We start from the raw sequence: 23,702 nt of genomic DNA on the forward strand, positions 1-23,702 counted from the left end.
CAATATTAAATCTCGATAGATACAGTAACTACCTAACATGACGAGTATAGAACACATGTCGGACTTGAAGTGTCGGAATTGGATTCAACTCCGATCGATATGCAGACCAGGATAAATATACCTTGCATGACATAAACCGATGCAGAAGAAACATCAGCATTGACAGGCTTCAAAGTCGCCTCATCTGGCAGTGGTCGCAATGGTGTCCGCATGCTGCAGAAAAGCCAACCAGTAATATTCCTATCAAAACCAACAGCGTCAAGTGGGTGCATGCTGGCGCCGAGAAAATCGGAAAATAATGATGTCACCGCCTCAAAGTATAACATGTAGCATGCATGTGTAAGTTATATGCGGACTAATATTGGCTTGCTTACATTGATCCAGGGACATGGTTAGAAGGGGGCGTTCAGGCTATGATTGGTCTGCAGGTTATTGTTGGGTGTTGTTTGTTGGCTTTTGGGTGCTTTGTCCTCTTCCAACGAATAAGATGCTGACATTCACAGTGGGATTCCAAGGAAAGAAATGTTCCTTAATTAGCTCGCGGTTGTCCGTTCTCAGAGAAGATATGGCGGGACGGTGAGTCTAGTCTAGACTATAACTAACTTGCTTAACTCGACTAACCTAATCGAGAGTTGTACAGTTATTAAATGTTGTGGAGTGATGCGACTGAAAGGAATTGTGTTCCGGGCAGGGATTTCATTAATAGCTTTGAATCCACGGAACGAAAATCTAGCTGGATGGAGTGGACATCCTGTCACTAGGGACAATTGGGGTATCCAGGCTAAGCGGACGTTATTTGATCTACAAAGGGCCCGAGTATAGGCCGTTGGAGCAACGAGAAGGGCCCTAAGGAATTAGCCCTATCGCACGCCGGAACTTTTCCAGTCCCGTGCAGCGCTAGGAGGTCATGTGGAAAAGGGGTAAATTGCATTCAGAGTGGGATCGGGGCCCCTCGGTGTAGATCTAGTTTGCTTCGTTCCAGGTAATCTCAATAGAGTGGGTGTTCTTATGCCTACAACGGTCTAGTGTGCTTCGAGACACGTAAATGGTAGTCAACAGAGCGGCTCCGACTCCCGAGATTCCACCAAGGGTCGTTACCAGAGCTCTGGTAAATGAGAGTATCGACTCGCGAGATCAAGGACCGCAGGTTCCGCCTTGATTGTCAATATCACAACCGTTGCAAATCTCGGCCGTAAAAATAGAACCAAATCGGGATGGCGATGCTGCGGCCCTCAAGCTGAAACACGATCATCGTTGATCCTCATGTGGCTGACAAGATTCTATACATTGGTTCATCAGCCCTTAAAAATTGATATGTGAGCTTACATCAACGCCCTAGGTCCAGCCATACATACACCTTCAATGCGATCGCATCATTCGGGTGTAGGCTGTACAGTATAGACAAATGTAAGCTAACGCGAGGGAGGAATGGTTATAAATAACATCCCAAAGCAACCGAATTAGCCACGATCAGCAATATCTCTCCTAGGCTTAGCGTCATGCATATTTTCCATTGCCACGTTTACCGGGGTTACCAGGGTCAGCATGAAACACGTCGGAGAGGACACTAGTGACGCCGTGCTTTTACCTATAGCGGGATAGTGTCACGCTCCGCATGGGTGCATGGGGGTGTGCAGTAGTGGGTGCATTATTACATGCCCTAAAGTAGTGCTCATTTCACCTTGCCAGTTCATCGCTTTCCTCTCAGCCTCTGGCCACATGGATTGCAGGGATAAGGATCCTTAGCCCAACCCCGTTAGCCATGGATATTATGAGGGGCGTTGTGGGTTGCATCAGACTATCTACCAACACTCTTCGCGTCAAACTAGTGCTCTAGCTTTCATATCCTTGGGACGGACTCCGGTCCAAAATAATCAATGTTTTCTTTGTGTGTAAGTCATGTGCCATCTATGTGTTAGATAGCAACGGGATGGGCTGGGACTAGGTAAGGATCGAGCATCTGACATGTACAGTAGTAAGAATGTTAGGTTGCCTTGAAGATCAACAAATGACCGTAAGTCTCCATGAAAACGTAGCGTTGAGGGCGTAATATCAATGGAGATCGTCATGGCATTCCCGAACACCAACCTGAAACGATGCAAGGTTTCTCGATCGTGAAAATAGATGTTCAGGCAACCCAGCGGAATCTGCCTTGCGATGCCCACATGGCCTGATCGACGGAAACTAACTTGTCATTACCCAGAATGGGGACCTGCATGGGGTATACGACGTCCCCCTTGCAGGGATGTCGGTGATTACCAAGAAATCCAATCAAACAAATAGTCACTCGCGGGCTTCACCCAGCTTTAACCGTACAGAATCCCGTTTATCCGTACTACAAGTTATTCCTGGTCATCGCGGGTCGACCCGATCACTGACTGCCATCATTGATTTGGTTCTGTATTTTATAGATGACAAGACTCATTTTTTTCCCATCCTCATCATAGCGTGATCTGTAATACTGTAGAGCAGGACTTACCACCCTTGATCAGAGCCCGCATCACCCCCGGGAAGCATACTGTGCTGTAAGATTTCTTTGGAGACGGTGTGGGCGCGCCCAGGTGCGTGCATGCACAGGTTCGGGCAAAACGCCGATCTCTGTCTGCAATCGAGTGCCTCAGTGCTCGGAAGCTGTTCGGCAAATCCTCGCCTCTCGGCTGCTTGTACAGTACATGTACACGGATGATTCCCCACGACTATGACTCGAACGTCGAATGTCTCATCTCCTGTCTTCCCTCGATGACGACGTCATCCCTCATCGTAAATGCGCGTTCGCTAGCTTGACATCGGGGTCTGTTTGCGTCGGGCTTTACTTTGCATCGGGGTCTACTCGTCGATTCCAGGCCAACTTTACATGATGGATATGCAGGTAGCGTAAATGCTCATTCCAATGACTACTGTGCAGTACTTGCATCCATGGAGAGTTACACAAGTACGGTGGATTGGGGCACATGATCCCTTACAAGAATTCGACGATCTGCCGAAGATTGGACCGTGAGCGATGAATCAACACATCTTCGGGGAGGTTCAATTACAGGCATATATATCTCAATACAGTAGCTCCACGAGGGCCCGTTCCGAATACGAAAAACAAGAATGGAGGCGTTGCGGGGGGTGGAGCCTGCACTCATTGTCTCAAGGACGTGACTCGATGCGAAGCCCAAAGGAATTCCCGCAGAGCCCAAAAGAGACAAGTCGAGTACGCTATCCCCAATTTGTATAAAGAGGCCGTGGGGTCTGATTGGCTGGATATTTACGCTTCAGTGGGGCTGGGCTTGTTTGGGTCATCTCGTGGCCTCTAACGGTCTGGCCTCTGCGTAACCGACTATGAACATCCTTCGTTGATGGTTTGATAGGCCATGTGTAGGTCTTGTTATTCTGGTGGTTGATACTGGAGGTCTGAATTCTAGTGTGACCTGCAACAAAGGAACTCCCTTCGCCCCCTCCCCTGCTTCGCTTGTATCTGCCAAAGACGGCGTTCAATAGTAAACCCGGGGCTCCGGTAGGGGCGGTCTCTTCCGACTTCCTAGCGCGGTCGGGGGCATGTCGGGAGCATACTGTGGTCATTTCCCATGACTCCAAATCTCCAACAGCGCAATATACGGTACTATAGGGCAGCCCCATACCGCTTTGAGCATGAATCGTGAACCCGAGACTCAGGGCCGGACCTGCCACCGACCGAGTAATGCGTGAGCACTATGGACTTGGCATAAAATCACAGCACTCTGGAATCATCGACTGGATGCGGTATAGTCTACTGTATGGGAATTGGACCTGAACAAATCAAAATGCACATGAAATGCTTCCACCAATGAGAACAAAGGAAACAGGTCAGATCTGAGGTAAGATTGTAGCCAATTTCCACAACCCCTTTATCCAACAATCATGCTCCGTTCTGCAGAATTACATGTCCAGTAGGGTACACATTCTACACCATTGAGCATCACATCTTGACAGTGAGAAACAACAGCCTATACGATCGCATCTCTTGCCTCTTTCAACTGTCCGAAGCACAGGCGTCAATAGTGGACAGGATCCACCCCGGTTCGATCAACGGGAAAAACCCGGGTGCCGACCCGTAAGAAGCGAGGATACAGGGGCCCTCTCTTACCGGATTTGGCCTAAGAGCCTCCTCCAAAGCTTGAGAGGGGGCCAGTGGAGACACTTAACAAAGAAAAGAAAAAGCCGCATGTTTTCGTGGGAAACTAAACCGGACTCGGTTTCCGAGAGGCTCCGCCCTCTTTTTTCCTGTTTGTACAGTACAGGACATATTTGGGCTAGAACTACAGTAAGCGTAGGTAATGCTGGCTTTCTTGTCGGTCAATTTGGAACGATCACATTCAACCTAAATCATATTATGACTCTGGGGTACTGCGCCCGGGCGATCTGATCGTAAAAGCGTAAATGAGTCGCGTAGACGGGAAATCCGGAGATTGAAATGACTATTCTCGTTAGGGTCAAGTTGGACCAAGGGCCCAACTTGAAAGACCGAATTCGGATCCGGGGCTCTGTGATTTCATGCCACTTCGCGTAAAAGCCTTAACTCCGTGGATAATTTAACGATCATCGCATGTTGGCCTTGCCCTCTCCCCGAGGCAGACTAGTCTTGACCTTGGTGCACGGCCTAACCCAAAATCTTGCTAAAAAAAGAACCAACAGTAAGGTACGCCTTCTGATTCGCCCGTACTGTTTCTCTGCATATTCATGGTGCTTCAATGTCACAATTGACAGGGCCAGGCTTTCTCGAGAACAATTAAAAAAAAAAAAAGTAATCTTCATCCTCAAAAGGAAGACCTATTGTTACTGTACATTTCGTGGGCGCTGTGCATATACACCCAGGGGTGCGTCTAAATTTATGCGGCGTAGGGCTGGATGTTGAAGTCCCCAAGCACCATTGCTCCCGGTCGCATATCTCGCCTCGACCAGTAGGGTTACTATTCATATACCAGCCGATCACCACTCCACAAAACAGCATCTCTTGTCAGAAGCTAGACTAATGTAAGAAGGCAGTTTGATCATAGAGTTCTCATCTCTGCCGTGACAACTGCAGTAATCGTCGCCCCACTGGTACTAATACTCAAGGGGAAAGAGAACAGCGATAGCTACTATATTTAAGGCCAACTGTGGAGGGAAATTGCAGGAAGAATGCTCGCACGAACCAACAAAACGGGTGCTCTATCCCAAATCAGTAGCAATCGGCCCATAACTTGAAACTGGAAATAACTGATATGATGATCCTCCACACTAAGGGCACAAGTATAGATCGAGATCCTGCACTACGATACACTAGAGATCGATATAGTAGTATGCCACGAAAAAGTCGGGGGTATGAAACTGTATCCCTACACAACGCTAAGACCCTAGCCGCAGTAACCGATCAAACCAGCCCCCTGGCTAGCAGAGCAAGCCATGCATCATCTGTGTCTAACTTTGGAAACATGAGGCTGTCAAGTTGCCGTGCTGGCTGTTTTGATCCCCGAGGACCATGCCCGTTTCATGTTTCAGAAGTCACCAGGGGAATGCCTTGCTCTCCTGGATTTCCTAATGTTGATCCGCATAATCTGCAGCAAGCATATCTGGTGGAATGGGTGGATCGTGCGAGGCAGATTCTCTCCCCCCACTAACACCCGTTCACTGGTCGTGATTTGTCAATGCGTAAAACAGTAACGGTCGCTATGTGACGGACATCTGCATAGGTAGGTCGTAAAATGAAGTCCATATTCAGCCAAGTATTGAATTCATCTCCATATTCTTATTCATTATTTCTCTTACCCCTTTTTTGGGGGTGCAGATTTACTATGCATGGGCGAAGGATTCATTCCAGAAGATCAGGGCGTGTTTCACGATGCAAGTCCCCTGATCTGGGATCCAGCTTCTGAAGCATGCTTATGCCACGAGGACTATTCCCCGGTATGCAGCGTAGCAACGGGGTGTCGTGTAACAAACCCCCATACATCATACATAGGCACGAGACAGAGCAAGCAAGGGTTCAAAGATATGGTCTGACCCGGTTACCCAGATTGCCCAGATAGTGTCACCCCAGACGAACTCCAGTGACGTGGTTGTCCATTCACCCTATCTGTTAAGGATCAGCACGGCGAAACAGCACCTGGGCAACTTAGGGCAAATTGCCAAGTTCGCCAAGATCACCGAGATCCACTAGGCTGATTCCCCTCTCGGTTGAGTTCGGCTTGATCTTTTAGTTCATGAGGCTTTTTTGGTTCCACTGGATCTGGTCCTTGTTTTCTTTTCTTTGCTTTTCTTTTCTTTTCGTTTTTCTTTTTCTTTGACACTGGATAGCGAGGGAAAGGCTACGAGGGTACCTTGGGGGAGGGGATTGGGTTGTAAATCCCGGCTAAGACCCTTATATCGTTTAGCGTATCCTAAAGCAGCTCGTGGGGAAAACCCGTTATGGAGCTTGGACGGGATTTGGAATGAAATAGGGCTTACATTGTCTACATATGTCCAATCAGCGGACGAGGATGTTCGTACCGAAAATACCACATTTCGGCCATTCATAGTCCTATCTCGACCCAACACGCCTCAGCCGCACTTGTTGTAATTTTAGTCTGATCATCCCGAGCGATCATGGCCATCTAATCTCAGTTAGTCGGGGGGGTTTTTTTATTTGATTATTTTTTATTTCTTGATTAAATTCTTTTCTTTTCTTTCTATGAATTTTGGATTATTGAATTTTGATTAATTTCCATTTACCCAAAGTCTATTAATTCCGTAGATCTGTAGGAACAGCCCTTCCTAGTGCATATTGGTCCTCTATATCAGTCCACCTCCGTCCGGTGGTTTCAGGATTCTCTGCAAGCTTCTTCACACCTTCTTCAAACAGTCTTATACTTCTTAAATCCCTTCCCTCCCCTCTCAGGATGCCCCGGTCCTCAACCCGCAACCCAACCCGGATCACTTCTGTCTTGAACTCTCCTTCTATCTCTTCTCTTTCTCCTTCGCCGGAGCCTCAACAACTTGCATCTAGATCCAACATGGTCGGCCCAAACAACATGCGCGACATGGCGCACCCCGACGACTCGCGCGTGACCTATACTCCCACCACCCATCGCATTAGCAAGGCCAAGAAAGGCAAGCGCGTACATGCCTGCGAGTTCCCGGGATGCAGCAAAGTTCGTATATACCTCCAACTTACTTCGAGCACCATGTGCTGACTCCAACTGTAGGTTTTTACTAGAGCCGAGCACCGCAGACGGCACGAATTAAACCACAACCCCGAAGCTTCCTACCGCTGCACACAATCAGGATGCAATAAGTCCTTCCACCGACCCGATCTACTTGCGCGCCACATTGAGAGACAGTGAGTGACCCCCCACGGCTAGTAGAGACATGGCGCATACTAACAACGGGTTAGCGAGCTTGATTCGCAAACAGAGCAGAATACATGGACACACAACCACGAAACCATTGCCGAAGCCTCGCTCCCTCGCTGCATGTCAATTGATCATGGATTGACCATGACCGCCGCCTCGCAGCTTCACAACATGTCTGTGGGATCCCTAGTGGCGCCTGGAATACACCCTGACTTGGTCAACGATTGTTCACTCATGTGGAGCGGTGTCGACCTTCCTCTCCAGCCTCGACCAACATTTCAGAACCACCTGCCCGAGTCGGCGGACGATAGCCCATTCTACTCCTCCCCTGCAGAGACTTGCCCCTCGCCTCTATCCGATGCGACATTCTCTCTCCCACCTCACTCCAGCTCCTCCATCTCCTCTGCTTCTATCTCAGTCATCGAACAGTACCCAAAGAATATCCTAAAGAGCGAGATCACTTCTTCTCCGTTGCAAATGCACACTCCACTCCGCTGGGACGCCGATGCCGGCCTACCTCCCACCAACCTGGCCGCTATCTCTGTGGGGGAGAATATGGTCCAGACAGTCAGTTTTTCCCGTGCTAAACTCCCATTCAGATTATTATTATTTTACTAACAAATTGTGCAGTCCGTTCAATGCCACTACCCCTCTCCATCCTGGTCCAGCACCGAATTCTCCTACGGCGACCAGCTCCCATCCATGCAACAGTTCCAGCCCGTGAGCTGGACCATCTAAAGACCCCATGATTGGGAGGGGTCTCTGTTGAGCCTTCAATCTCAATTTCACGACTTCACGAACATCCACACGGACTTTGGTCCGGACCCGACTCCAGCTCATGTGGGCCCTAGTCCTGGATAGACTGTACGGCTCCGAGGGTGGACCTCCAAAGAGGAGAACCTCACTCTGAAGCGAAGCCTAAAAGTCTCGACTCCAAATGACTCAATCATTATTTGTCATTGGGAGTGCCAGTTCCACATCCATACCCGAACCGCGACCACCCGAACTCCCCTAAAGTCCACCGGTCGCGATATGGAAAAGATGGAAAATAGGGGGGGCAAGTGTTCACCCGGCGCCATTGGGTTGTGCTGTTCCTTTTTTTTTTTTTTTTTTCTTTTCTTTTTGTTCCCTTTGTTTTGTTGTGTTTTTCTCTTTCCTTTGTTTTTGACGATACAATTATGACTTGGTGTCGCTGCGCAATTGTCTATACCTATACCCCTGTTGCAGACTTATATCTTCGACCATGTTTGAACATCTCCAATACCCCCTTTTCCCCCAAATTCATTCCAATATAGAATCACATCTACTCAATTCTATCTCAGCTTCCAGATCAAACCCATCAAAGGCTTAATTGTAGAGGTTGGTTCACCCACGGTATCAAGACCACTTTTACGCTTTTACGTGTTCAAGATCAACCCTATACCCACGTCTTTGTCGAAGCGTATAAACCTGTGATCTACAGAGCGTATACCAGTACATACCAGGATTCTTCCCACTTCAAATCCAAATCCAAAATGATAGGCCAGACTCCCAAACACTACACACAGGCCAACACACCCATAACCCTAACCTCAAAGCGGCATACGGACAAGTCCGACCCTCAATAGAGAATGTCCATTTCCCTCTCCCTCCGAACACTAACGCCTGCCCGCGTCTCTGTCCTGACTCTTTTTCGCCGAAATCTGAGCGCGCTGCTCCGCCATTCCCTTCATCTCCCTTCATCTGAACCCATCGAGACTCGGTCCTCTCGTTGTTCCAGACCCGGCTCCACATAATACACGCTGGACCAACGGGAAGATCCTGAATCATGTCCGCAGGTCAGAGACGGAGACGGAGACGGACAATGGAGACAGCCGTTGGAGCATTGGATGCGCCCAAATTGCCCTTGACATTACTTCACACTAGCATAAGATGCATGATACGCTTTCGTGTTCTACCAGTAAGCAAGGATTCAAGCCGGATTCCACAAGGGAATGAGGCTGATGCCTCCACTTCAATCGGTTCTTGAAACGTCTCTAGCATGCGGTCCACTTTGAGATCCCGTATCTTATTTTTGTTTTTGTTTCTTTTTTTTTTTTTTTTTCTTTGGTACACCATGTTTCGATTTTTGGGCTGGTTTCGAGTGCGGGATATTCTGACTCTTTGATTATCAGGGTAAACTGTGCAGTGGAGAAGCTCGTAACGTGTCGATCAGGGGTTCGAGTTTGTCACGCGGCTCTTTTCCGAGTCCTGACTGCGCTTTTCCTGTAGGCGTGTTGTTTAACCTGCCTGCTTGGGCTATGATGTGCAATTGACCAAGATACAAGCTCAGAGACCCTGTTCTGTGATTGTTTTGCTAAGTTTAGTTGCTAACTTTGGATCAACACCCGATCTTCTTTCGACCCGGACACAAACTGTAAACTACGGTAGACTAAGAGTCGGTGTTTAAAATCCGGAAACTCTCTTGACATATGTCAAGTAACCAGATGATTGAGCCTGTCGATCGGCGCGTCTATTTATAGTATGTCACGCATATCTCCCGCCCCAACACTGAAGATGAGAACTCAAATGACGAAAGTCGAGCTTACCCGAATATCAGCCGATGACGCACCAATGTGAACGGTAAAGATTCCGTTCGGGGTAACCCATGTTTGTTTCGTTACGTCCCAGTAGCTGATGTCCTTGCGAGTTAGGTATATTTTGCGAGTTTGAGTTTCTCCCTCGCGGACGGGAATAGAGACAAAGCCACGGAGGATTTTGGTAGGATTGCCTGCTTGTGTGGGCATTGTTAGATAGAGCTGTGCAATTTCAGTACCATCGTATGGTCCTTCGTTTCGAATCTTCACTTCGGCGATGATCGCTACATCATAGAGCGCCATATCCCCTCCTGGTGCGTTTCCCACATATTCAATTGGGGTTCGCAGGGCATTGTTCAGTCCACCGTGTTTGGAGACATGGAGACCCGTGTACGTAAATGTCGAGTAGGAAAGGCCATGCCCAAATGCAAAGCGAGGCTCGATGCCGGCTTTTTCGAAGCCTCGGTAGTCAATCGATACACCCTCAGTGTAGTTGATCTGAGGGTAGGGCTGTGGCTCTGTGACAATTTTTGGCTGGGCGTAGTCACTGACGTTCTTCGCGATTGTGTATACCAGTCTGCCAGATGGATTTACTTCACCGTAGAGGATGTCAACTAGGGCAGGGCCGAGCTCTTGGCCACCAAGGTTAGCCCAGACGACGGCTGTCACGTTGGGGTGGTCAATCCATTTCTGAGAATGTATTAGAATATCTGTTTAGGATATAAGGCGAGTTTCGATGGGCTTACCTCCATGTCAACAGGGCCAACTGATTGGACTATGACAATTGTGTTGTCGCAATTGTCAGCGACCGCATTGACAAGTGCGTCACCCTCGTGCATCAGGGTAATGTTTCGATCGAGACTTTCACCCGAGGTTGAAGCCACAACGGGGATGCATACTGTGCCACGTTTGGCTACAGTTTTGGCGAAGGTGAGATTGCTACTCAAAGACCAATCTACAAGTGTAAGGTCCTGGTTCGCTCGACTTTGAATCGCGCTTAAAGGATCGACTAAGCGAGGATCTATAGACCCAGATGAGTATTTAGGTATGCGTTAAGGGACGAGAAAGTTAAACACTCACAAAATGTTGAGCCCGAGCCTGAGCCTTCAGCTAGTGTGCCTTGGCCAATACCAATCGTAAAGGAGTCACCAGCATAGCCATTTAAAGTGCTCCATTCCGAAGGCAACACACCAGTTCCGTATCCATATTGGTTGGGTCCGTACGGATTAGGGCCAGCAGCCTTTCCAAAGAGAGCGATGGTAGTAGGCTTCTTCAAAGGCAGCCCACGCTTCCCGTCGGCATTCTTCAATAGAACAGTTCCAGCTGCAGCAATCTCCCGAGCTAACGTTCTATGCCGCTGGCGCTGGCTATCAACAATCGCCTTGCGCGGATCATCAACAAGGTTGATCTCAGGGTAGTCGCGATCTTGGCCCAGCAAGAAGTAAGGAGTCATAACTCTGGTGGCCGCATCATTCAATCTCCATTCTGGCACAGATCCATTGTTCACAGCCAAGGTGAGATTGGCGCCATAAAAGCCCCAGTCCCCATCGGCAGCCGCAACACCGGGCATATCCTGATCCATACCGGCCATGAACGCGTCAACGCCAGCCTTCAGCCCAAACCAGTCTGTCTGAGTATAGCCCTGGAAGGCCAGATGTGTCTTGAGCACATCATTGAGCAGATGAGCATTCTGGCAGGCCTGAGAGTTGTTCACATAAGGATAACTGCTCATTACGCAGGAGGCGCCAGCCCGTACAGCTTCTGCATAGGGCCAGACTTCAACCTCGTGTAAGGTCTTATCGTCGATGTTGCTGGAGTAATAAGTCCGATTGTACTGCTGGCCATCATAGCCCAGATACTGTTTAGGAACGGCTTGCACGCCAGCAGCCTGGTGTCCAATGACAGTCTCATGGCCGGCAACGCCAATCAAATAAGGATCGTTCCCAAAGCCCTCGAAGTTGGTACCTCCGCCGACAGTGCGGCCAAGGGCAAGGACTGGACCTAGTACAGCATGAGCACCTTTGTTCTTGTGCTCGGTTGCAATAGCAAACCCGCGGGCTCGGATGAGCTCGCGATTCCAGGTCGAAGCTGCTGTGATTCCTGGTGGAAATCCAGTTCCATATGAATGAGAATTTCCAATACCTGTGTCACTATCGATGTAACAAAGGCCAGTAAAGTTAAGACGAGGTATTTGCTGGGTCTGGCCCTGGCATAGACGGTCCGGATTATCTGGATTTCTGTAAAAATCACGTAAGGCACTTTGAGCTTGTCGGTATATTCGATATAAGAGAAGAGTCACCTACGGAGGAAAGCCATTTCCGGTACAGAGGCCGACCTTCTCTCTCGTTGTCAGCTGGGAGACGAAGCGTCTTGCTTTCACAATAGCAATGTCCCATCCACCGATTCCCGTAGCATTAGGACTCGGGTAGGAGTAAGATGAGTCAGGTTCACGAGGGTAGAAAGTATCTGGTTCGACATTCTTCGGATCTCCTTGTGCTGCAGCTATTGAGGCAAGCCAGAGTAATAGAGAGGCTTTGAAGGATACCATGATGTGAGCCCAATAAAAAGAAGATAATAGATAAACCTTCCGTTGCCCTTCAGTCAGGGCTTATCGTAGGCCTAAATAGTTTGTTTTATATGACGACGTTGACCCATCGTTCACCAACAGCCATGCAATGCATATGTCCTCCCGGATTTCGCATCTCTGATCCCAGTCGCTGCGGGGGAAATGCGGGGTGCAAACTTCGCGATCGGCTGTTTTATTTCTAATTTCTGCTCGTGAAGCTACAAGCATTTGTCTCTGACAGTGGAGTATCAAATGAGCACATATAGTTAGCCTGAAGTCTCGGGGAGTATCGGACATCTCGTATATGGCCGAAACTCCGCGCAAGTGAGGAATATCATAACTGTACGTGCTCCGCAATCTCTATATCTGTGGTTTTAGGGATATCTCAATAGGAACCGCTCAATGTCTATACAAACTGTGCAGGTGAAGATATCTCGGGGGAGTTTCGGCAAACTCACGTGGACTCGACCCCCACCAGGACGTCATCAGAAAACCACCTGGGCAACATCTTCATTTCTTCCTTATATCTTTTCTCTGGATCCTGTTTAATCCTGTAACAGTTACCTCGAGTTGCAAACTGAAAACGAAAATATCGAAAATGGCCAACAAAATTCTTCGCGTTGGAGTGATCGGGTAAGGATGAAACCCCTCTAACCAGCTCGCTCACGATTTAACATTATCCAGATGCGGTGAAATCACTCAAGTTGCCCATATTCCAACTCTTGGGTTCCTCTCGGACTTTTTCCAGATCACCTACCTTTGTGATGTCTCTGGAAATGCCCTCCAGCACTGTAAAAACAAGGTCATTGGAGGCGTGCCTCAGACTACTTGCAACGCCGAAGAACTCTGTGCTAGTCCCAATGTGGATATTGTGATGATTGCGAACAGCGATGCTTTCCATGTTCCCCACACTATTCTAGGCCTAACTCATAACAAGATTGTCTTCATTGAGAAGCCCATGGCCTTGTCGTTGAAAGATGCCGACGAAGTCATTCGGCTTGAGAAGCAATCATCTGGAAAGGTGATGGTGGGGTACATGAGACGTTATACCGCTGGTTTCCTCGACGCAATCAAGGAAATTGGAAGTCTTGACCAAATTCAATATGCGCGTGTGCGGGACGTGGTTGGTCCCAACTCCTCGTTTGTTGGGCAATCGGGCACTTTCCCCAAGGTCTTCTCCGACTACAAGCCTGAGGATTCCAAGGATTTGGCATCCAAGACAGACAACTTTCTTGAGCAGGCTCTGACGAAGGAGCTTGGCATTTCCGTCGATTCAGATACTGCCACTCAATGGAGGCATCTTGGTAGTCTCGGTTCGCATGATCTTAGTGCTATGAGAGAGGCTCTCGGCATGCCAACGGGAGTGCTCGGCGCTTCTCTTTGCACCGCTCAAGGACCACAGTTCTGGAGGTAAGTACTGTCTGCATCTTCTCCACTCTCAATTCTAACAATTTATGCCAGTGCTCTCTTCCAATATCCCTCTTTTGCTGTATCGTATGAGTCAGGAATTGACGACGTGCCCCGTTTCGATGCATCTATCGAGGTCTTTGGTAAGCAAAAGACCGTGAAGGTCTGCTTTGATTCTCCTTATGTCAAGGGTTTGCCTACCACCATGCACATCCGCGAGAAGCTTGAAGATGGATCCTTCCGGGAGTCTATGACCAGAAAGACTTATGAAGATGCCTACACTCTGGAAATGAAGGAGCTCTACGAGTTTGCTGTCCGTGGCAAGCCTGCTAAGACCACTTCGGAGGATGCTAAGAAGGACTTGGAAATATTTGGCATGATCATGAAGGCAGGATTGGAAGGACAAGCTCGACTGGGCCTCAAGAAATAGTTCGCCTATATTTGCTGTGTACTCTTTGTGAACATGCTGCATGGGATTTGAAAATATCAGACTAAATAGAGAATATACAAATGTTTGACTGTCCTATGATAACACATCTATCGAAATCCCATCTACTACACTATTTATGTCGCTTTTCTTTCTGATTAAAAATATTATACAATAGACATGATATCTTTTCAAGATCCAGCCCTAGAATTTCTCAACAGCTTACAGCTAGGGATTGAGAACAAGATCATGCCCCGATTATTAAATCCCGGGGGACTAGTAAGAACATGTTGGGGTTCTGCATTATTGCAATTCAAGACTGGCAGATTTTCCCTTTGGTAAGCTGATTAAAGTTGTCAATTAGAGTCGATGCAAATACGCTTTGTCCCCTCCCGCTCTTAGGTCCGACACTCCCCGTCCGAGGCTCCCCGGCAAAGGATCGACCAGATATGAGGAGCGACAATGAACTTGAGATGCGGGGATTGGTAACTCCAGCCAATTATTTCCCAAATCCCCGTATATTTCCCCGTGTTTGAGCTAATTTGATGATGGGCTCAACGAGTAAAGCAAGTTGTGTATGATTCTCAATGTCTATATAGACCTTTGCTGGTCAATCAATGCACAAGGCTTTTTCACCATCTACGCTTGCTCTGGGACTACTAACTCAGATACAAGATGCATGTACCTCATTCGTCCACGGTCCCTGGTGCAGAAGTAACTGCTGCTGCACTGCGACTACAGGAATCGAACGTGAGCGGTATATCAGGTCTTTTCAAAAACAAGAAGGTATTCTTGATAGCCTTGTTTGCCTCGTGAGTCTTTCGATCATATGATGCATACAGTATATTGACAATTTACAGCTTTGGCGGTCTCGAGTATGGCTATCAACAGGGCGTTATCTCTCAGGCTCTGGTGATGAGCAGATTCCAAGCAGACTTTTCCAGTATCGTGGGCTCTTCCGGTTCTACTGGATGGCTGACATCTATTCTGCAGCTTGGAGGTTGGTTTGGTGCACTCTCGGCTGGCATTTTGGCCGAAGTCTTCTCTCGAAAGCATACCATATTAAGTGGTGCCCTTTGGGTGATTCTCGGATCTTTCCTCTGTGCCGGTGCGCATAATGGATCTTATCTTTTCGCTGGCCGTTTCTTTACCGGAATTGGGGTTGGAACACTAAGTGCTGTTGGGTATAATATTCTATTTATTTCTACGAAAAGATCTTTTTTTTAACTAGCTTTGCAGACCTCTTTACAATGCCGAACTTGCTCCTCCCGAGATGCGAGGACTACTGGTCTCCCTTCAACAGTTATCCACTACCTTCGGCATCATGATCTCCTATTGGATTGGATACGGAACAAACTACATCGGCGGAACGGGGGATGGACAATCCGACTGGGCGTGGCGGACTCCCCTTATCATACAAGGAATTCCAGCCATTATCCTTGCACTAGGCGTCATCTTCTTCTTGCCATTCTCGCCTCGAATGCTCATCACCAAAGGACGCGAGGAAGAAGCGCTCAAAACACTTGCCGCTTTGCGTGGCCTTCCCGAGGACGACGTCGTGCTACGATGTGAGTACCTAGAGATCAAGTCCGAGGTACTCTTCGAGCAACGAGTCTTTGCACAGAAGTTTCCCCACCTTGCTGAAAGTGGGCGTAGCGTCTGGCGCCGTGAGATTGCACAATATGCCAATATCTTTCGCACCAAGGATAACTTCAAACGAGTGGCTATCGCTGGGTTGATCATGTTTTTCCAGCAGTGGAGTGGAATCGATTCCATTATCTATTATGCTTCTTCGATTTTCCAGACTCTTGGCCTGACTTCTGGTACTATTTCCCTCCTTGCTACTGGTGTGGTCGGCATTATCAATGTCTTGGCAACGATTCCAGCTGTCATGATTATTGACAAAGTAGGACGAAAACCTCTCTTGATGGTCGGATCTATTGGAATGTTCTGTTCCATGGTTGTTGTTGCCATTATTGTGGCGAAATGTCAACATGACTGGGAGCACAACGTCGCCGCAGGCTGGGCGGCGGTTGCCTTTATCTGGATCTATATCGCTAATTTCGGATATTCGTGGGGTCCTGCTAGTTGGGTTTTGATTGCTGGTAATTCGACTCTATCTCTAGTCTGTGGGTCATTCGCTGATATGCAACAGAAATATTCCCTCTCTCGATTCGTGCCAAAGGTACTTCGATTGGTGCCTCTTCGAACTGGATGAACAACTTCATTGTTGCTTTCATTGTACCACCAATGATCGACGGTATCGGTTGGGGGATGTATCTATTCTTTGCTGTTTGGCTTTTTATCGGTGCCCTCTTCATTTGGTTCTTTGTCCCTGAGACGAAGAACAAAACGCTTGAAGAAATGGATATGGTATTTGGCAGTGTGATGGCGTCTCACGATCAAGAAATGTTTGCGGCCGCAAGAGATGAGGTTGGATTAACACTTCTTCTCACTGGCAATGTCAAACTCGGTACTGGAAGCCCTAGAGGCAAGGAACTGGTATCCAGCGGGCACTTGGAGAATGTCTAGTTCAAAAAATTGTTGATTCATAATTTGGAAGGAAAGATTGCCCTGTTTGGATTGTTGGATGGTTGTTGTCTGATATACTGTTCCAGGTTGGGGAAAACGTAGTTTTCGGGTTGGTTCTTTAGGTGAGGGCCAGTGTCCAATCCAGGCAGTTGTTGGGATACCAGGAAGTCCTGTTCATATCATTCCTCCGATGAGGTGGGAAGCACCACAGGTGGCTTACCCAGAGGTTGTCGATCAATTCGGGTGTGTCCATTTCCGTCAATATCATCTATGGGTTTTATATCCAGTCCCAATATGAAGACCATTGAAGAGTGTTGTGGGGTTATTCGAAGCCAAGGTCTTTAGGGTCCGATACTCCCCGTGAGGCTCCACTCGAGGGGTAAGACCAATTGTAAGTCAAGATAGGCATCATTCCATAATGAATAATTAGATCGGACTATATATTGGCGAGAAAACCCCGTTATTCGTACTAGAAACCGTTGAGATTTTCATCCTTGTTTACCGTTCAGTCACTTTTCTCCCTACGGTTCATTTTCAGTACAGCCTGCTCTAGTTCCACTTTTGACTCCCTGCTCCATGGCTTCTCCTCTCCCTGAACTTCGATGGGGCATCATCGGTGAGTAACAGTCTCCCTTAAGGATCCTCTATTTTTATCAGGGAAATGAAAAACAAGATGATGCACTCCAAAAGCACTTCCAGAACACCAAGCTAACAAACACCAAGACCAGCCACCGGCATGATAGCCTCCTGGTTCGTGACAGACCTAAGCCTCAGCCGCCCAGACGCACGCGCAAAACACGCAATCCGAGCCATCGGTTCAAGCAGCAAACCAAAAGCCCAAAAGTTCATGGAAGACTTCATTCCATCTTCCAAACACCCATCTATCTCCGGTTATGGTACTTATGAAGAGGTCTACGCCGATCCAAACATCGACATAGTCTACATAGCTACACCCCATGCCTTCCACAAACAGAACTGTCTCGATGCTATCAACGCCGGGAAACATGTACTTTGCGAGAAGCCATTCACAGTCAATGCCCAGGAAGCAAAGATCGTGATAGACGCCGCCAGAAAGAAGGGTGTCTTCGTAATGGAAGGGCTGTGGACACGATTCTTCCCAATTACAACAAAGTGGAATGAGCTTCTGCACGAGCAACAGGTCCTCGGTGACATCAATCGGGCATTTGTCGACTTCTCACTTGACATGCCCATCAAGGAATTACCTGCTACATCGCGACTCTTGGACGTCAAGCTCGGCGCCGGGTCCTTGCTGGATATCGGTATTTACGCTATCACCTGGGGTCTATTGAGTCTGGAAACCCCCGGCGCAAAAGAACAGCCTCAGATCAGTGCGAGGCAGACATTAGTCAACGATATTGATGTCAGCTCTTCTATTCTTCTACACTATGGTCAGACTGGTCGTCAAGGGATTATTACCTCATCGATGCTTCACAAGTCTGATGATGTTTTCGCGCGGGTTGAAGGAAGTAAGGGAACGCTTTTTCTTAGTGGACCTGGTGCTTCTGTGCCGGATACTATCACCTTGGTTCTGAAGTCTGGTAGTGCTGGGAAGGATATGGGGGATACAAAGAAGGGAGGTGAAGAGGTTAGGCGCGAGGAGGTTTTCAGGTTTGAGGAGATACCCGGGGGTAGGGGATTCTACTACGAAGCCGACTCTATTGCTCTCGATGTTAGCTCTGGCAAGAAAGAGAGCGGAGTGATGCCTCTCGATGAGACATTGAGGGTTATGCAAATGATGGATGAGGTGCGTGCTCAGGGTGGAGCTAAGTTTCCTCAAGATGAACAAGCTTAGAGCTTAGATAGCACTACGTAGCATCCGAATCTTGATATTAGTGATAAAAAACATAAGTTGTCATTTCGATTGTGTACCTTTTCACCCCGGCCAACTAGCTAAATATTCTTCCTCAAGGATGACTCTAGCCTTCTGGATATCGCCAGGGGCCTCAATTTCCCAGTACCTGAGACACTCAATGGTAAGCTCAACAGACTCTCTCAGTCTAGGAGTTCCCAAGTTTTGCCTAGCAGCAGCAAGAAGGCAAACTGCCGAGGTGAAAGCCAATCTGAGCATATACCAAGTTCCATGATGACGATGGCAAACGGAATTCGCCTCGATCAATTCGGTATAACCAACCAACGCATCCGCAACAAACGGCTCCAAGGATAGATGGCGGTGGTCATCCAGCGGTAGATGAATTGCCAAAAACACAAACGGTCTTAGTATCCAAGATCGAATTTCTCGAAGCCGGACATAGAGTAGCCAGGGTAGCTCCTCGCTAGACAGAATACCTTGACCCTTGTCGTCGACACGCATTGGTGCCGGAAGGCATTCACACCATTCAGTAAGCTGGCGGAGAAACTCGTTCGCGATCTGGATTGTTGATGGAATGTTGAGTTTTGTCCATGACTCGAAGCCATCTTTGTACAGCGATTCTAAGATACGATTGCCGATTCTTCGCAGGGCTATTTCTGAAAGATAGTAGAACCAGCCTTGTTCCTGATCTCGGTTTGCCATACCGTGGCGGGCTTGCTCTGCACTATCTGGCAGAAGCACGGAGTTTGGGTTGGCTGTTATTATATCGGAGTGAGGTGGACTTGGGAATATGTGGACGTAGTCGAGGTGCGATACACCTGAATGGGGCAAGTCAATCTCCGACAGGATCTCACTGCATAATTTGTCAATCAATGTGAACTAGTGGCGTGATCTATAACATACCATTCAGACTTGAAACAGCTCCAGAATAGCCTTTGTTCGGTCTTGAGATCAGAGGGTATGGATGCAGCTCCTTGCTTGGATTTTGCGTAGACCTGGTACATCACAGATGCCTGATGGAAGCTCTGGTATGCATCCAATGGTCTAAAAGTATACATGTAGAAGACCCCGGAGAGAAACAGACATTGGACACCAGCTATCGAATGACTCAAGTTTCCTATTCTCCTGCGAGCCAGTATAAAGTACGATTCGGCTTCCTCTAGCTTGGAGGTGTCGAGTAGAGCGGGAAGCTCCCTATACTCTGCAGGATTCAAGGTCGCAATCTCATGTGCACGCTGAAATGGCACTGCAATCGTACCTAGGGCGCACGCCAGAAGCTGTCACATTGCGAACATTAGATCAAGCAATCCCTCGCAGCGTCACAGATGAAAGAGTGCTCTTACCACAAGACAAGACCCTTCATCCCAACTCAAACCCTCTTCAACCGCATTCCGCGCATGACTTTTCAGCTCCTCCTCGTCCACAACAGGGTTCTTGATATGTACCAGAAGAAAGAATTGCTCCATTAACTCGGGCACCTTATCCTCCTGAAACCCAAACTTCACGCGCTTCGAATTCACTTGCGTATGATGTAGACTTTGCGAACTCGGTTTGAAAACAGCATTTTGCAAACAGTTCTTTTCATACCTTCTATGAAAGATAGGCCACGTAAGCACATTATCTGGGCTTGTATAGGAGGACGGCACCCCGAAGCTGTCTACCACCGAATCCCCATTTGAGACTCCGGTAGTATCCGACTCGTGCAGGAAATCCGTCTGCGGTGATATATATGATGGTGTTGGCTGCGCATGGAGAGGAGTCAAAGAAGTAGCACTGTTATCTTTCGCCTGGACGGCATTGAGAACATCCTGCTGTGAAGCTAGGATGCGATTTAATCGATCAATGATTTCCAGACTAGCTGGATCAAATCTGAAAATTACAGTTAGCTTATCATATACGTGGCATGTTGTAGAGAGAATTGTTCATACGATGAATGATCGTTTCGATCTGTATACTCGCATGGAGCACCCACAGAAAGGCAGATACGGCAACTGGGGCGCTGGTTATCGCACTTGGTCTTGCGGGCGCGGCAAAGCTGGCATGCAGTCACTGCTCTTTTGCGGGGATAGCGCATAGCAGTGCTTCTTGAACTGGAAGCCATTTCTCATGCATGTTGCTAGTATACGCGGAGTTTCGGCTTTGCGTTCTGATGCGGGGAGGATCCCCACGTGACCGGGGAGTTTCGGTTATTTTCATTTCTGTCATTCTCTGGGGTTGGCCACATGATCATAGGCTCCGAGACTCTCCTGGCTGCTCTATGAGTATCAAGCTACGCCTGACTACTCTCTCGTTGCGCTGAGACAATCGGGGTGGAAACACATTACAAGGAACAAGATCAGACTGATATGCATATCCATTCTCATTAAGTACAGCTGATTGGTCTTCTCTATTTACAGTCACCTATTCCCAGATCAGATCTTTCTAGGGCAAAATGCGAACAAAAAGTCCTAGATCAAGACCGATAGGCAAAAGACCCGACCGGAAACAGGAGAAGACATCAGAAGGTGGGTAAAAAAAGTAAAAAGAATCACATCAAAGGAGTGGTCTGCTCATGGAATGAAGAAAAAGGAGAGCGTTGATGAAGCCGAAAGAAATAGGAAACGCCTTTTCAAATACAAGCTGACCATTGCCTAGGAATCCTAGATGCCAAGATCCAAAGATAGAGCGATTAGGCTGCTGGCAGGTCTGGATAGACATACCTATCTTCGGATGTTGGGAGCCATATCGGATCGCAAGCAGCACGGTCACGGGTTGACGTGGCAAATTCTGGGGTACAGCATAAAAGACAATAAATCACGAACTTTGAACACCAAGATTCGGGCCTGATGTCTTTCGGATATCACAATTCCGGTAAAAGCCCGGGGAACAATAATGATAACAATCTCGTAAAGCAGAGGGGGAAGAACATAGGTCGCTAATACCGAGGAGAGAGAAGGAAGAGGAGAAGGAGGCGTAAATCAATGGGAAAGGTGGTTTAGCGATCGGGGTTCGTCACCTGGATAATTATAGTAAGCATTTGATGTGGAGAAGGTAAGCTTGAATGGAAGTGTTTACCTGCAGGATGCGACGCGAGAAGTCGTGGTCGTCATCAATGCTACCATTACTTTGACGGCGCTGTGCCATGTAGTCGCCGTCAAATCGAGAGTCGGACATCGAGGGCGGGTTGGAATCGCGACCGTAGCCACCAGCAGCGCCACCCCCGAAAGCAGGATTTGTCTTGTTCTGCTTGGAGCGCCAGAAGAAGAAAGCGGCACCACAGAGAGCGGCAAATCCAACGACGCCAATGACCACTCCAGCTGCGATGGCAGCAGTGTTATGACTGCTCTTGGTCTTGGCCTCCGTAGACGCGCTTGCGCTGCTTTGGGCGGTGGAAATCACTTCCGTTGTCTGCTGAGGAGCCGTGGACGAAACCGCAGTGCTAGCACTATCGGTATCGCTATCGCTTTGTGTGCTGGTCGATTGGCTGCTGCTCTTAGTAGTAGTAGTTGAGGTGTGTTCGGAGTAGGTTGGGACATCGTCTTCATAGCCGGTGGTGTAGATCGAATAGTAGTCGCTGCCACCGCCTGTTCCGTGGGGTTAGTATGTCAAGCGCGATAAGTGAAGTCATGTCACATACACATATCTGAAGGCCAACCAGTGCAAGGCTTATTGCACTTGCTACTGTCCACCTTGTCGCTGTCGGGTGGTAATGTGCTACCACACAGGCAGGTCGAACCGCCTGTTAGGGCAAATGCGGCGCTGTTGGCAGCATAACACTTGTCCAGACACCAACCAGAACTTTGGTAGGTGTAGCTTTGTGAGGATCCATATCCAGGAGCTGCAGAGTAGCAAGCAACGAGGGTGCCGTCGGCTGAGCCGCGAGGAAGAACCTTGAAGCCATCTTTCGCTACCGAGCTGACCGCAAAGAGGGCAGTCGAGAGCACGACGGTGCTCTGTGTGTTGAGAAGCATGATCACACGGCAAAGAAAAAAGGGATGTCGAGTATCGAAAAGTCGAAGGTAAACACCACTGAACACTGTCGCAGGGGTGATTAGGGAAGAACTGGGGACGGCCTGCGTAACCCTAAAGAACTTCTGTTTGGAAAGGCGTTTGTTGCTCTATTATCCACCACTTTTGCTCTCGTGTCAGTCAGATGCTGAGTATCCAACAAAGACCGATCAAGTGTTGAAGACAAAGGACGGTACAAAAAGGAAAGGAAGTGACGGTTTTCGCGTGAAGACTTCAGCAGTTCACCCCCTATTCAGGATGAGAGTGAGCGACCGTAAAAATCCAAGCGGTTCAGTTTTAAACCCGGGAGGTCTTTTGGGGGGTAAACGAGTGAGAATTCGAGTCGGTAACGAATGTGTGTGGAAGGGAGAGAAGGAAAGAAGGTGGCCAAGTGGTGATGGATCCCTTAGGAAAGGGACAAGGGGTCTGTGATTCCCCAGAGAAAGTATGAGGTACCTGTAATACAGGGGAAAATACCCTAGTGGACTCGAGTACCGAGTACATCCCAGGACTCTACACGGGGGTCTTTGTTTGTATCGTTTAATACCGTCCCCCATGAGCCAACCACGAGCCAATCATGAGCCTGAATCATGCTTGGTCATCAGGCACCCGCGCAGGCTAACCAGGGGACGAAGTTGATCTATTTCCCCATTGGGCAGACACGGGCCGGGATGGAGCCTTGGGCATGCCACTAGTCCCTTTTTAGCGCCAAGTGACGATGGTGAGACTGTCTTTGATACTGTAAGATCAGCATCGCCACAGTCCCTTGATGTGCCTGAACTGACTCTAACAGACACATGTCGACTCGGCTAACAGAGTGCCCTACGACCGTGGCTGTGGGGTTCGTAACAACACATCTCCCCATATGACGATGTGCGAACCGAGATTAGCAGCAGATTACAGGGAGATGAGTTTCAGCGGAGCCGTTATTCTGTGACAGGCGCTAACACGCTAGCACGCTAACACCTGAAGAGTCAGAACCCTGCATAGTTCAACATTGTGTCGGAAATAACTTTCTCTGTTTCTTCCTGAGATCTCATTTCCTCTGTTTCATTTCCATGGG

At 48.4% G+C, this 23,702-nt stretch overlaps 7 protein-coding genes across 7 annotated transcripts; 4 read left to right on the forward strand and 3 right to left on the reverse strand.

Moving 5' to 3' along the window:
• Nucleotides 1-6,995: 6,995 nt before the first annotated feature.
• On the forward strand, nt 6,996-8,072 carry N7511_002081 (uncharacterized protein; the record flags this gene model as incomplete). The annotated part of the gene is made up of 4 exons (XM_057124506.1): nt 6,996-7,133; nt 7,188-7,321; nt 7,376-7,901; nt 7,965-8,072. The coding sequence occupies 4 exons, from the start codon at nt 6,996-6,998 to the stop codon at nt 8,070-8,072; spliced, it is 906 nt and encodes a 301-aa protein (XP_056986665.1).
• A 1,805-nt stretch (nt 8,073-9,877) lies between these two features.
• On the reverse strand, nt 9,878-12,437 carry N7511_002082 (beta-glucosidase; the record flags this gene model as incomplete). Its single annotated transcript, XM_057124507.1, has 4 exons — nt 9,878-10,579; nt 10,636-10,910; nt 10,970-12,126; nt 12,193-12,437. The coding sequence occupies 4 exons, from the start codon at nt 12,435-12,437 to the stop codon at nt 9,878-9,880; spliced, it is 2,379 nt and encodes a 792-aa protein (XP_056986666.1).
• Nucleotides 12,438-13,053: 616 nt separating this feature from the next.
• On the forward strand, nt 13,054-14,292 carry N7511_002083 (Gfo/Idh/MocA family protein; the record flags this gene model as incomplete). The annotated part of the gene is made up of 3 exons (XM_057124508.1): nt 13,054-13,088; nt 13,140-13,865; nt 13,917-14,292. 3 exons carry the CDS (start codon nt 13,054-13,056, stop codon nt 14,290-14,292), a joined length of 1,137 nt encoding a protein of 378 aa, XP_056986667.1.
• A 672-nt stretch (nt 14,293-14,964) lies between these two features.
• Nucleotides 14,965-16,821, forward strand: N7511_002084 (sugar porter family MFS transporter; the record flags this gene model as incomplete). Its single annotated transcript, XM_057124509.1, has 4 exons — nt 14,965-15,101; nt 15,150-15,473; nt 15,529-16,394; nt 16,445-16,821. 4 exons carry the CDS (start codon nt 14,965-14,967, stop codon nt 16,819-16,821), a joined length of 1,704 nt encoding a protein of 567 aa, XP_056986668.1.
• A 576-nt stretch (nt 16,822-17,397) lies between these two features.
• Nucleotides 17,398-18,634, forward strand: N7511_002085 (Gfo/Idh/MocA family protein; the record flags this gene model as incomplete). Its single annotated transcript, XM_057124510.1, has 2 exons — nt 17,398-17,437; nt 17,550-18,634. The coding sequence occupies 2 exons, from the start codon at nt 17,398-17,400 to the stop codon at nt 18,632-18,634; spliced, it is 1,125 nt and encodes a 374-aa protein (XP_056986669.1).
• An 81-nt stretch (nt 18,635-18,715) lies between these two features.
• On the reverse strand, nt 18,716-20,764 carry N7511_002086 (fungal specific transcription factor domain-containing protein; the record flags this gene model as incomplete). The annotated part of the gene is made up of 4 exons (XM_057124511.1): nt 18,716-19,505; nt 19,556-19,929; nt 19,996-20,521; nt 20,703-20,764. The coding sequence occupies 4 exons, from the start codon at nt 20,762-20,764 to the stop codon at nt 18,716-18,718; spliced, it is 1,752 nt and encodes a 583-aa protein (XP_056986670.1).
• Nucleotides 20,765-21,626: 862 nt separating this feature from the next.
• N7511_002087 (uncharacterized protein) lies at nt 21,627-22,602 on the reverse strand (the record flags this gene model as incomplete). The annotated part of the gene is made up of 3 exons (XM_057124512.1): nt 21,627-21,647; nt 21,707-22,215; nt 22,269-22,602. The coding sequence occupies 3 exons, from the start codon at nt 22,600-22,602 to the stop codon at nt 21,627-21,629; spliced, it is 864 nt and encodes a 287-aa protein (XP_056986671.1).
• Between the last annotated feature and the right edge of the window lie 1,100 nt (nt 22,603-23,702).

This window comes from Penicillium nucicola (assembly GCF_028828085.1).
Source record: "Penicillium nucicola strain IBT 29836 chromosome Unknown utg000002l, whole genome shotgun sequence".
NCBI classification, from domain to species: Eukaryota; Fungi; Ascomycota; class Eurotiomycetes; order Eurotiales; family Aspergillaceae; genus Penicillium; species Penicillium nucicola.